Below are 14,557 nucleotides of genomic sequence, written 5' to 3'. Positions count from 1 at the left end.
GAATAAAAATGAAAAAAAGATTTATTTATACATGGTACACTATTGTAAGTTATCAAAATGTTGTAATGTATGAATTATACATTTCTTAGCAATGTCAACATTACATATTGTTTTACAAAACGTATTTTATGTAATTAATAATTTTTTTTTTTTTTAACTTTAAAGAAACAATAAATTACCATTTCTTAAAGGACACTTAATAAATTGTTATTATTAAAATCTTAATGGTTAGTTTGATCTGATATTGTTACATTAATTTTATACAAGTGTTATTTTCTCACTCATAATTTTTTTTATTATTATAATTATTATTTAAAATGTAAAATAATATTCATACGTCTTAAGAGACAGTTGAAGAATTTAAAACAAAATGTAATATTTGTTTCATTTGTATGTACACTTATTATTTATTTATGTCAATTGCATGTACTGAATGGTCTTCAAATATGCAACATTTTAACTAGATAAAAGTAATTTGTACTATGTGAAAAACTATATTATAACTTTGAATTCAATTTTTTATGATTGGTTTTTAATATTTTTTATGTAAGACATTAATAATTTAAATAGACCAACATTTATTTATATATTTATCACTGTTAAATTATAGTTTAATAAGTTATCTTTGACAAACTGACTCCCAGGGTAATTATGATTAAACAACTCCTAAATTTGAAAAATTAATTAGCTAATACAAATAAAATTAGAGTTGCTTTTCTCAAACTTAATTTTATTTATAACATGAATTTTTTTTAGATCCAACTTGTTTGTTTTGTCAAATAAATGAAAAAAAATTTTTTTTTTTATATACATAACAATATGGTTTTTTATTTTATAGTTAAGAAGGATATTTAAACATGATAATTAACAAAATACTATAAAACAAATTACATTTTTTTCTGATTATGTAACTGAAAATTTAGAGAATTCATTGCCTTGATCAATATCTTGTATTAAAGAGGATGCCAAGAGTTCTGGCGTTACTGGTGTTCTGAGATAATCTGAAACCAATTTTCTAGCTGGTTTCCCACCACCATATTGTAAGCATTCTGTTCGTAATCGTTCACCTTGAATTCTATTTAGTGGATCATTACTCAGGAATGAATGCCATGTGTGTGCTGCTAATGCTTTGGATACTAAATATGAATAATACTTTGCACCATAACCAACAAAATGTGAAAAATGTAACTGCCATGCCTAAAAAATATTTAAAAAAATATAAATATAAAGCTTAATTTTACTTTAAAATGAACATGTCTTACAGTGTTTTTAACATATGGAAGTCCATAATATTCTACTTGTAATTTTGCAAGCGAATCTGTTGTACTTAATGATTGTGGTGCTTGAGTATGATAATATTGGTCTAGTACAGAATAAAATAGCTGCAGCTGCATTTCTGAAGCAGCAAATAAATATTTGGATGTACATAACTTTTTTAACATGTCATCTGGCATGGGTTGTCTAGTTTTAAAATGCTTGGCATACTGTTTTATGACCTGTATAGTATAGAATACATGTGAAGCATACAAAATAGTTAATGCCTTTTATTATATTATTTAAGTTTACTTGTGGTTGTGTAGCATAATATTCCATCAAAACTGATGGAAATTCTGCCAAGTCTGTAGCACAACGTGTACCATTGACATGTTGATAACGTGTTCGGCCCAACATAGAGTGTATTGCATGTCCAAACTCATGAAATAGATTTTCAACAGATCCAGGATGTAAGAGTACTGGACCATAATTCTCACGCCATACCACATTTAACATAACTACTACAATTGGGGTCTAATACAATAAATTTTAGCATTTTTTTACATATTCATTCAATAATTTATGGACAACATTTACTTGATAAGAATTATCTGGTAATAGTCGTCCTCCTCTGACAACATAATGTGAATCATTGTGTAGTTTTCCTGTTCTTTCAAAGAAGTCGCAATAAATATATCCAAGTAAACCTTCGGTGTTATGAGTAACTAAAAATAAAATATTTTTTACATTAAAAAAAATTTAGCGAAGAAATTGGAATTTTATGGTTACCAGCCAACTTATATATTTGTTCGGCCCACCCTTCACCTGGCTTTATATCTTCAAATACCAAATTTATATTGTACAAACTATTGAAAATCATATTCAAACCTTCCATGCAATCTCCTAAAGAAAAATATGATGCATAATCAATCATTGCATATTTAAGATGGTTCTGTTTAATCTTGTTAGTCAAATATTGAACATCCCAAGGTGATACAATCTAGACAAATAAAAACAATTATTTCTGTTTTTTAAGTACAAAAAACGTGCGATTTTAGATATGTTTTAGTATACAAACAAATAAATGATCAATTCAATTATATGTATAAGAAACAATTTTAGGAGTTGGGAATAATTACATCATTATTATTGGCTCGTTTCATAGTTTTATAATCGAAAACTGACCGAATCCTTAGCTCTGTATTAAGGATATTCAAAAACTCCATAACAAAACAAGGATTTTCGGCTATGCTGTTTTTTAGGGCTCTAAAAAACAAAACAAAAAATGTAAACATCAGTAACTCAAGTTATTGATACTTGTGTATAATTCCTCAATTCTCACCTATGAGCATATGATGGAAATCCACAAGTCAAAGCCAATTTATGACGGCTTTCTAAAAGGTTGTCCAACAATTCTTCTGATTCAGCATTAGGGCCATTGTAAACCTTGAATGCGGCTTCTCTCAAAATTCGATCTTCAGAATGAGAATTAGGATGACTGACTATCAATTTCCCTTCAGAGTTGTAATTATACCTAATCAATAATAAATAATAAGCTAATTTTTATAATTAGTTAACTTTTAGATCAATTGTTTTACTCTTTAGAAAGAACTTTAGAAACAACATCAGGCAATTTAGTTGGATCTACAATCCTGGGTTTTTCAACTGCAGTCATAAATCGTTGTCCAGTAACCAAAATAAAATTGTTTAAATTGACCACATATTGTCTTTTCCTTTCTTCTAAGTGTATGCCATTTAATTCGAAATCAAATAAAAATAATTCACCAACATGTTTATCCTCTTCTGTCATAGGGTGTTTGTCACCATCTAGGATTACTTGTTTCAAATTTGTATATAAATCTTTGTTAGTATTTAATCTAAAAAATAAATATTGTATGTAATAGCAAATTTAAAACTAAGGGATAGTATTTACTTTTCTACAATGGTATTCATGGAAATACAACAATCTTCAGCAGCAGCAACAAATGATTTATCTGGATGTGCTGTACGAATGAATTCAGCCATATCAGCAAGACAACAAAGACAATTGGACAGCTGGTCAAAAATTGTCACCAGATTTCTCTTGCTGTTAAATGACACAATTAAATTACAATTTTATAATTTAATTTAATATTTAATTAAAAAATAGGTACTATTAAAAGTTATTATTCACTACTCAGAAAAAATGTAATTTATTTGATGACTATGTTTAAATACAAATCATAATAACTGGGTAAAATTGAATATATTTTTGTTTTAAATAATTTGTTAATGTTTTAACTTGATAATATTATTGGTACCTAATATTATCATAAATAATAAATATATTTTAAAGAATTAATTAGTATTATTAGTAGTTAGGTAATAAATGTCAGAATTAATGTTTAACTTGATTTTAAGATCATACTTTAAATAAATGATAAATCATTTATTTATGATTTATTAACAGATCCAAAATTGTAATTCTATTTTCTAAATAATTAATACATATGCCATTGAATAATATGAAGAAAAAGTATACCGATTGGGATTGCGTATTTCATCAACAAGATTTTCACAATCTATTTTTGTACGCTCCTTGAATGCATAAAATCCCTCAAATGAAATCAATTCTGGTGCACCGAAAAGTCCCTAAACAAAATTTCAATTGCGTAGTTAGTATTCAGTTATCAATATAAAATTAATGTATAAGTCTTACAGTTTGGTTTTTGACAAAAAATTTGAACTTTGGTTTTGGTTGATTGAAAAGCTCAGACAATGGTTTAGCCAAGGCAACGCTGTACCTCTTTGCATACCGTACGTCATGAATTGTTTTACGTAGAATCATAATTTGTAGCTTTTATGTAAATCGGTAATTCACTTCTCACATTCAATAGTCAGACTAACAGATGTCGAACGCATACTGATTAGTGTTTAATTTTGTCGTTTGGTACCATAAAAAAATATAGGTACAGAAGTTGAGGTTGACTAGTTTTAATGTTACTTCAGCGGTGTGGGGTAATAGTTTTATGTAAAATATTATAAATATCAACGTGACCGCAAATAATTCGAAAAATTATGAATAAATTATTAGAATCACTAAACGAGCTGAACAATATGCGTATCTCGATTATTTGGTAATATTTCTAATTTCTAATTCAACAATTTGATTTTAAACTCGATATTTAAGTATTAAAATAAATATAGTATATACTATGTGCTTTGTATTTTGGCTTACGAAATACGAATCTTGATATTATCATTTATCATGTGTATTATTGCTGTGACGTTGGGGGGATCATGAACGGGCATCGGGCACTTTTCCCGAAATCATGGACTCAGTAATACCGCCTTATTTTCTATTGCTAATATGAGATAATGAGAAATGGTTTTAATGATAACGGAGAAAAGTATTTTCTTTCGTTGCTACCATCATTTTTAATCATTTTTGTACTAAATTCTTTTTTTTGTTTCGTTAAAATTTTCTTCTTTTTGTTTAATTTATGTATTAGTATATTATATGTAATGTATATAAATACATAGTTCATTGTTTGTAAATTAATAACAAAACGTTTAATACATGTCGAACTCGCAATCTGTATTCAATTTCTGCCATGTTAATTACAAGACCCCTGACAAGATGATGTCTTCAAAGAGGTAAACTTTGAAATATCAACCATCAGTTTCTTGAGGGTTAGCTAATGCATGATTTTTATTTATTTTAGTGGATTGAAAAAATTGTCCGAAGAAAGTTTGACCAGGCAGCCGGAAGAAGTGTTTGACATTATTTGTAAACTCGGAGAAGGGTAATATAGTTATAATAATAGTAGGGTGACCATTTTTTATAGAAATAAAAACCAGGACAAATAATTTTTTATTTTTCTCCACTTACATTTAAATTACAATTTATTAAAATAACAAAATAATAATTAATAAATATAATTACAGCTGAGAATTAAATGCCCTAAAAAATCTCAAAAAATGCTTTTCAAAAATTTCAAAAATGACTTAAAAATTTAAAAAATTCACACTAAAAATTAATTTAAATTTATTCATCATAGGTCAAAAATTAGAAAAAAAAAAATTTAAAAAGAAACTAAAATTGTGAATTTTTTTTATTTAATAGTACATTGTTACTTCTGATGTTCTTCTGATTTTTCATTAGCAGAAAGACCTTGCTATAATTAAATGTTTGCTATCAATAATAACTTATGCTATATAATTTATTATTCGTACCGTTAGCAGTTTGTCGAAAGTCTCTTGTAAATCATAACAATTTTAGTTCATTTTATGAACAAATTGTGAAAAATACTCTAGTAACTAAGAAAATCATCGAAAAAATGCATTTATGATTGATTTAGTAAAAAAATACAAAAAGATGAATAAAAATATTACTTCAAAATAATCAGTATCACCCAAAACACATTTTATACTTACGAACTAATATTTTGAAACACAAAAATAAGATGTCTTTTCATCAAAATTTCAGCCCTAATAATAATTATAATATGTTGCTTTTATTAAAATTGTTTCATATTTATTATTTAATAATATGGAAATTAGGGGGTTAAATTGATAGAATTTTTTTAAAAATGGGATAAAAAGTGTCACATTTGGAATTAGTTGGGACAACGGGACATGATGATCAAAAAAGGAACAATCCTGTTTTAAACGAGACGTGTGGTCAGCCTAGATAATAGTGCAATGAAAAATGTAAGGTTTACTTAACTTCTATTTGTTTTCAGATCCTATGGAAGTGTATTTAAAGCACTGCACAAAGAATCTGGCCAAGTACTTGCTATTAAGCAAGTACCGGTCGACACCGATCTTCAGGAAATCATAAAAGAAATATCCATAATGCAACAATGTGATAGCCCCTATGTAGTTAAATACTATGGTTCATATTTTAAGAATACTGATTTATGGGTAAACAAAATATTTTAATTATATTATATTATTTATTTTTCTAAAAATATTAAGCTTTTTTTTGTATTTTAAAGATTGTTATGGAATATTGTGGTGCTGGTTCAGTATCTGACATCATGAGATTGAGAAAAAAGACACTGTCAGAAGATGAAATAGCTACTATATTGTCTGACACACTTAAAGGACTGGAGTACTTACATTTAAGGAGAAAAATACATAGGGATATTAAAGCTGGAAATATATTGTTAAATTCTGAAGGACATGCTAAACTAGCTGATTTTGGGGTTGCAGGACAGCTGACTGTAAGTTTATATAAAATATATAAAGGTGAAAAATCACAAATAATTAATGAATTATTATTATTATTATTATTTAGGATACTATGGCCAAAAGAAATACTGTAATAGGAACTCCATTTTGGATGGCACCTGAAGTAATCCAAGAAATAGGATATGATTGTGTTGCTGATATGTGGAGCTTAGGTATATTAATTAATAAGTTTGTAAAAAGTAACTTTATAACAACTTAAGTACTTGATTTAAGAATTATTATATGCTTCAATGACAATAATTTATACTGTATATTAGGAATAACTGCATTGGAAATGGCTGAAGGCAAACCTCCATATGGTGATATACATCCAATGCGTGCCATTTTCATGATTCCAACTAAACCACCACCTTCATTTCGAGAACCAGATAAATGGTCCCCAGAATTTATTGATTTTGTAAGTCAATGTTTAATTAAAAATCCAGAAGAACGAGCAACAGCAACAAAAATGTTAGATCATGAATTTATTGGTAAGAAAATAATACATTTTTATTATTTAATTTATCAAATTTATCTAAAATCTTTACATCGCATGATATAACCTTAAGCAACACCTAAATCCAAATAGTCACAAAATCCTTAAACTCTGTTTTATCCGTATCTCAATCAGCTTAGCACACTAATCCTGGAAAATTGAATTCATTATAAAAGAACTACATAATAAAAAAAAGCTCCAAGCTACGATCACATTACAAATATCACAGCTAAAAATTTACCTAAAAAAAAGTAACTCTATTACTATCTTATATTTATAACACAATGCTTTGCTTATCCTACTATCCACTTACCTAGAAATTCTCTGAAATAAGATTAATTCTAAAACTAAACAAACAACCCAAAAATTTTAATTCATATCACCCTATAAGTCTACTCCCTACACTATCCAAAGTATTTGAAAAAAAATTACTAAAAAGACTCCTCTCCTTGGCTATAGAAGTAAAAATTATCTCAGGTTCTCAATTTGGATTTAGACCTAACCATTTGACTGTACATCAGTTACACCGAGTAGTTGATAATAAATCTTTGTCATTAGAAAAGAAACATTATGCAGCCATCTTTTTGGATGTATCACAAGTATTCGACAGGGTCTGGTTTGGAAGGCCTACTATTTAAATAAAAAAAATTCTATGTGCACATTATTTTTTAGTTTCTATTAATAAAATCATACTTGACTGACCGCACTTTTGCTGTACACCAGAACTCAAGCTACTCAAACTATTTTAATATTTGAGCCGGAGTTCCTCAAGATAGCGATATTGCTCCTTTTTTTTTACAATGTATTCACTCTTGACATCTCAAAAAACATTTTTAACCGAACTCAATACTTATGCTGATTGTCGGCAATTGTGACTTCCAACAAAAATCTTGCTATAGTTTCTAGTATAATACAAGGACACCTTATTATAATCCACTTATGGACAAAGCGATGAAAAATCAAAATAAATCAATCCAAGTTCTCCCACTTAGCACTTACCTTAAAAAAAGCAATGTGTCCACAAGTTACAATTAATATTATTCAAATCTCTACTTATTCAGAAGTAAAATACCTAGGTCTTATCCTAAATAGCAAACTAACATGGAACGTCCATCTAAAAGAAAAAACAAAGTAAAGCTCTAAATGCTCGTCTTTATCTACTAAGGCCTCTTCTGGAATCTAAAATGAACATAAATTACTTGAAAGCAGCAAAACCTTCCAATACCCAAACATTACAAGCCTTTCAATCTATCTGTCTCTGCCCAATCTCTTCTGCTCCCTGGTACATAATAAACAATAACCTTCACAAAGATCTCAAAGTATACACCTTAAACCAAATTTCCAAAATTTACTACACCAAATTCTACAATAAGCTTCAGTCACACTCAAACCCTTAATCACCAAAAACCCTCCTCGATAACTTACTAGGATGACTAAAAAGAAAATGATATAGGGACCTTTTGTCCTAGCATCGAATATTACTAATTAAATAAGCTCATGTGCTGGGTGTTACCACTGGGTAACTTCCCATAATCAGAATATTCATGTTCTTATATTATTTGTATTATTTATCTCATCTGCTTATTGTACATACTATTATACATACTTATTTTTCATAGTAATAAAAAATTTATTATAATGTTTATTTAAAATTTTTTTATAAAAAATGATTTTATTTTTAATAATTTTCAACATTTTCAAACAATTATTGTTAAAAATTAGGTAATGCAAAGCCACCAGAAATTTTAAGCCAGATGATTGTTGAAGCAAGAGAAATTAGAGAAAATCAAACTCTTCGTTCTAATGCATCATGCAAAGTAACATCAGCTGAACATAAAGATCAAAACTCCAAAGTAATTGGCTTGGATGATTAAATGTTATAATTAAGTGGATGTATTGGTTAAATAATTTGTCTGTTTAGGAAGATGATATTGACAGTCGTACAATGATAGTGGATGATAGTACTCTAGTACCAGATAAATCAAAAGGGACAAGTTTAAAAAGTAACTCAGTTATAGAAGAGTTAAGAACAATGGTAATTAATAGTGATGGAGAAGATGATTCCACAATGAAAAGTATGTGCATTAAATATCTTAGATGTTTGAAACAAGTTAATAGTTTTTTTTTTTTTTTTTTAATATGTTTGATATTTTAGGACATGATACAGGACCTGAAGAATCGGGTAAAAAGTATAGACCCTTATTCTTAGATCATTTTGATAAAAAAATTGCAGAAAAATCAAAAGTAATTATTAATAACTACTGTCTTTAATTTATTTTAAATATTATTCATTAACTTAATATAAATCTTGATAATTATTTATATCATTAATTTAGAATGATAATTTTGAGTCGGAAAACAAATTATTTGATGATGGACCACATTCTGCTCAAGATGTTTCTCAAGTAATATATATTATTCTCATAATTATATGATAGTAAACTAACACTTTGAAAATATATTATTATTATTTTAGAATGACGAATGTGAAAAAACTATAACTTCACACCAATTTCCTATGCCGCAAATAAATTGTAGACCTGACGTAAATGCACCTACAACTCTTCATCAAAACCGACACTACTCACCAATTGTTGATGGAGACTTTGAATTTGTAAGTTTGTTTGTATATTCATAGTAATTTAGAAATCTTATTTTAATAGTTTTATATCACTTTTAAATTCAATTAATTGTCATTATTCTAGTTAAAAGTCACAATTACGTATATAAACATAGTGGCAAATCATTATAAGAGACAATAAAACGGTGTCTACCCTCATTTATAATAGATAAATTATTAATAAAATATTTAATTTTAAAATTTTAAATCTAATATCTAGTACAAATGTTAATAAAAAATTTTATATTTTTTAACTTTTCAAAATTGTTAAATTGTCTTTTATTAATCCTTAAAACTAATTTTAATACTAGCATAATTAATTTTACTTTTTAAATTTTTAAAATATAGTTAAGGTATTTAACTTTTGATGACTTGCAACAACGAATGTCCAATTTGGATTCTGACATGGAACGTGAAATTGATGAGCTAAGACGTCGCTATCAAACAAAACGCCAACCAATACTAGATGCTATGGATCAGAAGCGTAAACGACAACAAAATTTTTGAAATATTTATTATCTGTACAGCTTAACATTATAATTATAAAGACATTGATGGTTGACCTCAGATTTTCTGCGATTAAGGTGCTATGTTTATGTATGCCAGTCAGTTCCAAGGCAGGTAATATTTATAAACTCAACTTCCATATAATTTTTGAAAAATGATATAACAGATAAATTATCATTATAATAGCCTTAAAAAATATCTCAGTCATTTATTCTGTCTTAAGTATTATTATAGGACAAGTTATTTTAATCTAATAGTATAAAAAGTACAATTTTTAATATAATAAGTATAATTTCTATACAACTATCCATATTTGTTTTAAATATTTAATAAAGTTTTCAAATACGTTTTTATTTTATTTTTCATTAATATTAATATAAATTATCAAAATTAATGCTAGAAATTATTTAAAATATTTAGAAATATAACATGTTAATTATGTATCAAGTTACGCATTGATCAATAATCAATTATACCAGTATAGGATATGATTTTAATCTTTTTTTATATCATATGTATAACATTTATGTTTTTCCAGTTATTTTTGGTCTTCCTTCATTTTCTTCTGATTTTTAAGTAACATCATATTTTTACAAAAAATAATAATAGCTTTTGTCATTAAATTTTAGTTTATTATCTTAATGATGATATATCTTAATCTATTATTGAATGATAATTCATTATATTTTTTGGAATTTGATATGTAGTTGTTTAAAAAAAAAAAATCAAAATTAATTTTGTCTATGTTCTTGTTTGTACTGGAAGAACTTAAACATAATAAAAATAAAATACAATTGGCCTATTGTTATGTTTAAAATTATTGAACTTAATATAATTCATAATTAAAATTCAGATAAGGTCGGGTATTTTTAATATTTATTTTTTTGTTATTGAAAAACTAAATAAGATATTGTAACAATATTTTGGAATTGTTTGGCTGAGTAAAAATGACTGCACAAATTAAATTTAATTAGGTATATTTTAATAACAATTGTATATTTAATTAGAGCAATATTCAAATTGTATGTTAAAATTTTAAAAATGTAGACAGGACAGGGTGCAAAAGTTGTAACCATCATCGAGATTTAAAGACTGGTTATTACTTATTTTTTGATTTTATTTTTAGATGATTTGCATTTTCAGTCCATATCTTTAAATTATGATTATTGTATTAAGTAGATAACCAACCCAACTATTGCTATATTAGTGTAATAATAATAATAAAAATAAGACTGACTGGAAATTGAAATCATTGGATCTAATAAATGTTAATGTAATTGTAAAACCAATAATTATGTTTTTGGTTTCATATGTTCCAATAAAAACAAAAAATTTCTGGTCAAAAATGAATTATAATCGTAATGTAATATTTAAAATTTTATGTGTTTTGTTGTTGTTATTTTATACTAATGTGCTTTCAATTTAATTTTAATTTTTTTTTTTTTTATGTGAGTTTAATGAAGTAAAATCTTGTTAACAAGGTTGTTATATTTTAGATAAACAATAAATATTCATTAGGGGTAAATATTTATTTATTTAGATAAATGTGTATTGTGTAACACTTGTATTTTTGATATGTAACTAAATAACTACTTTTGTTTAAAATGAATTCCAAAAAATTTTGGTTGAAATATAATAATTTCTGTTAAGGTTTCTTTAAGAATTAAAAATAATAATGCTTTTAATTGATTTAGTACAATATTTTGTCAACTGTATATTTTTTTTTACTAAATTTGTAAAATCAATTACCTATGCTTGGGGAAAATTTATAAAAAAAGTAGGTAATTTAATGATATGTACACCATTTAAAAATAATAAAATAGTTTATTCTATTTTTAATTATTATGTTAAAATTTACAATACATGTTTGTTTTGTGGACAACTTAAAATTTCTCATTAAATTACAAAAAATTGCTCAAAATTTCCTGTTTTAGTGTATAATATTTACCATTAAAAATATTTTAATATATACATAAAGTGTTTATTAACATTTTATTTTTTTTTTGTGTGAAACATTGATTTAACTTAAACATAATGTTTAACTGTATTGTGATAGTTGTACAAATCTTACAGTAGTATTGTATTTAACATGGTTTAATTCGTCATATTATTATATATCTATAATAACATAATATATACATTAAACTTGCACATGCCGACTTGTGTATTATAACAATTTGTCGTGTTTTTTTTGTTTATTACCTGTTTAATTTATTAGTTTTGATTTTTAAAACCATTTATTAAATACTTAACAGTTTTGATATAATTTCAGTTTTAAATTTGATCTGGTCACATGCTATTCTTTTGTGTAAACCTGTTAAAAAAAAATAACTAGACCTGAGGAATTTAGTAAAACTACTATCCAGTTTATTAAATTGTTGAGCTATTATATTCAAATGCATCACATTATCTTTTATTTATTAGTTCTACATTTGTACATATTATATACGTAATAAATTCCGTGCAAATCGTTAGGATCATGACGGGTGGCGAATGATTTAGTGTTTTACGCTCGTTCACCAAATTCTTATTCACCACCTACTCTGGCAAGTAGCGCGGTAGATGAGGTTCTGTATCACTCATCGTGATCTCTTCATGTCGCGAAATACGTTCTCAAATAATATTCTCCACTTGTCTTCAGATGTTCTACAATATTTTTTTTTACATTTAAGTTAAAACATAGAATATTTTCATTTATCTGTTCTACAATTTCACATTTGATCGCTAAAATTCAATATATTTTTCTTAAAATATTTTGCCTGGAACTGGTTTGTAGTTAATTCCGCATGTACGAAACTGTAATGTTCTTCCGTGAAACAGATACCTACTCACCGAATGTAGTAACTCAGTTGCATCAAGTATTTCTGCACTAGCTGATGTCAATTTGATTAGAACTCAACTCGTCTTTAAACCTATGTAAGAAATGAACACGTGGCGGTAAAACTATTTAATTTAGCATAATATGGTATCGTTCATTGCGCGGAGTAGTCTGTAAATATAGTTGTAAATATGCAACGAATCGCATTACGAACGTGCGGTTGGCCTACCGCAAAATGATTTTTATGAACAAATATTTAAAAAGTAATTTTGCTCGCCATTATATCGCAGAATAACAGTATAAATTAAATTAAATTTATTATGTGATTATAGGTGTTGAGTATTTATTATCACGACATTTTTAATTGTGCACATTATAATAATTAGTCTACACATACTTCGTATTTATTTTACGATACGATTGAAAACTAAAAATTCCTACGCTGTTGATTTGTGAATGTTATCTAATATATCCTGTTTTTATTAGGCGAAGGCGGTCGAGCCACCAATCCCACGTTCGTTAGGCTGCAGCTTTACAGTTGTTACGGGTGAAGCCTCGCCCAGCGTTGTCCGTGATTATATCTTATACGTGTAAAGATGCTGGACGACTAGCACTTTCGGTAATCGATACCAATCGAATGGCGATATTCCACATCGTTGTCGATATAATTAAGGTTAAATATCGCTGTAGTAGTATGTGTGCCACTGTGCTCTACGATTCATTCCTTGATTCTATTTGTGTCAAGTCAATCATTGATAGTTTGTAAAAAACGTATGATATATATATATATATATATATATATATCAGTAACCTGGATAACCATAGCCCATATTATTTTATTTCATCAAAACGTTCATAATTTAATGTACTGTCTTTATACATAAATGAAATTTCCAATACCAAGTCAACTTCATCCATTTCAAAGTAAACGCAATAAAATAAATAATCTTAATCGAACTGATTTAAAAGTTTATGTGATTGCTATAAAAAAAAAAAAAATCAAAAAAATCTTATACTATAAAAATAATAAGCTTTAATGAAAAAACTTAGTGTTTTCTCTACGTCGAATTGTATAGATATATACGATATATATACCAGTAGTCTCTTTCGCACTCTACTTCGCCGCTATCAAATGCCATCAATACTTAACCGGGCGACAGACCGCTAGGGACGTTAGAGTTTTCGGGCAAAGGAGCTGACTGGGAAACTTCGGAAAACACGACCGGAAAAAGTTCAGCGTGCCGGGGACGGGCAACGACGTGGACGTGACATTGCGCAACCTGGTCGCGTCTACCAGACTGATCGTGACTCAGATAACGGCGGTAAGGTCGCAGACGGTGATGGACGGCTACAAGAACGTTTGGATAGTCAAGGATACGGCGACGGGCGACCATCACCGGCCGGTGATGTTGAACAAACTCGGCGACGTGCTTAACCGGTGCGCGCGGCCGGGTGGCGCCACGAACCGCATCGTTCAGAAATACGTCGAGACGCCGCTGTTGCGCAACAACATCAAATCGGACGTGTACGTATGGATCTTACTGTCGACGCTTGGCGGTCGGTTGTCCGTGTGGCTGCACCGGACATGCATCGTGCATACGGTATGCGCACGGGTTCTCATTAAACCGGGAATCTGCCAAGACGGGGC

The 14,557-nt window shown here is 27.7% G+C and overlaps 2 protein-coding genes and 1 pseudogene across 2 annotated transcripts; 2 read left to right on the top strand and 1 right to left on the bottom strand.

Moving 5' to 3' along the window:
* Nucleotides 1–833: 833 nt before the first annotated feature.
* LOC112602841 (mitochondrial intermediate peptidase) lies at nucleotides 834–4,081 on the bottom strand. Its single transcript, XM_025351164.1, has 11 exons — nucleotides 3,953–4,081; nucleotides 3,776–3,885; nucleotides 3,188–3,340; nucleotides 2,853–3,131; nucleotides 2,597–2,788; nucleotides 2,394–2,520; nucleotides 2,044–2,254; nucleotides 1,852–1,979; nucleotides 1,567–1,788; nucleotides 1,263–1,496; nucleotides 834–1,197 (listed from the first exon to the last, which is right to left on the bottom strand). The coding sequence occupies exons 1-11, from the start codon at nucleotides 4,079–4,081 to the stop codon at nucleotides 904–906; spliced, it is 2,079 nt and encodes a 692-aa protein (XP_025206949.1). The 3' UTR covers nucleotides 834–903.
* Nucleotides 4,082–4,720: 639 nt separating this feature from the next.
* LOC112602842 (serine/threonine-protein kinase 3) lies at nucleotides 4,721–10,282 on the top strand. Its single transcript, XM_025351165.1, has 12 exons — nucleotides 4,721–4,890; nucleotides 4,959–5,039; nucleotides 5,979–6,159; nucleotides 6,234–6,461; nucleotides 6,536–6,641; nucleotides 6,747–6,959; nucleotides 8,687–8,817; nucleotides 8,886–9,039; nucleotides 9,120–9,208; nucleotides 9,301–9,369; nucleotides 9,441–9,578; nucleotides 9,933–10,282. Exons 1-12 carry the CDS (start codon nucleotides 4,814–4,816, stop codon nucleotides 10,089–10,091), a joined length of 1,626 nt encoding a protein of 541 aa, XP_025206950.1. The 5' UTR covers nucleotides 4,721–4,813; the 3' UTR covers nucleotides 10,092–10,282.
* Nucleotides 10,283–12,877: 2,595 nt separating this feature from the next.
* The window catches only part of LOC112602834, a 2,367-nt pseudogene continuing 687 nt past the window's right edge, over nucleotides 12,878–14,557 (top strand).

Source organism: Melanaphis sacchari, unplaced genomic scaffold (assembly GCF_002803265.2).
Source record: "Melanaphis sacchari strain LSU unplaced genomic scaffold, SCAv2.0 Contig91_pilon_pilon, whole genome shotgun sequence".
NCBI lineage: Eukaryota > Metazoa > Arthropoda > Insecta > Hemiptera > Aphididae > Melanaphis > Melanaphis sacchari.
The sequence above is the reverse complement of the archived record's forward strand: the minus strand, read 5'-3'. Positions and strand labels throughout refer to the sequence as shown.

Coding starts and splice junctions, on each gene's coding strand:
- LOC112602841 (XM_025351164.1), bottom strand. CDS start 4,081: ATGATTCTACGTAAAACAATTCATGACGTACGGTATGCAAAGAGGTAC. Junction 2,521..2,596: donor TTTCCATCATATGCTCATAG/GTGAGAATTGAG, acceptor TTTGTTTTTTAG/AGCCCTAAAAAACAGCATAG. Junction 1,789..1,851: donor TACCAGATAATTCTTATCAA/GTAAATGTTGTC, acceptor TTATTGTATTAG/ACCCCAATTGTAGTAGTTAT.
- LOC112602842 (XM_025351165.1), top strand. CDS start 4,814: ATGTCGAACTCGCAATCTGTATTCAATTTCTGCCATGTTAATTACAAG. Junction 9,209..9,300: donor AAATTGCAGAAAAATCAAAA/GTAATTATTAAT, acceptor TCATTAATTTAG/AATGATAATTTTGAGTCGGA. Junction 9,579..9,932: donor TTGATGGAGACTTTGAATTT/GTAAGTTTGTTT, acceptor TTTAAAATATAG/TTAAGGTATTTAACTTTTGA.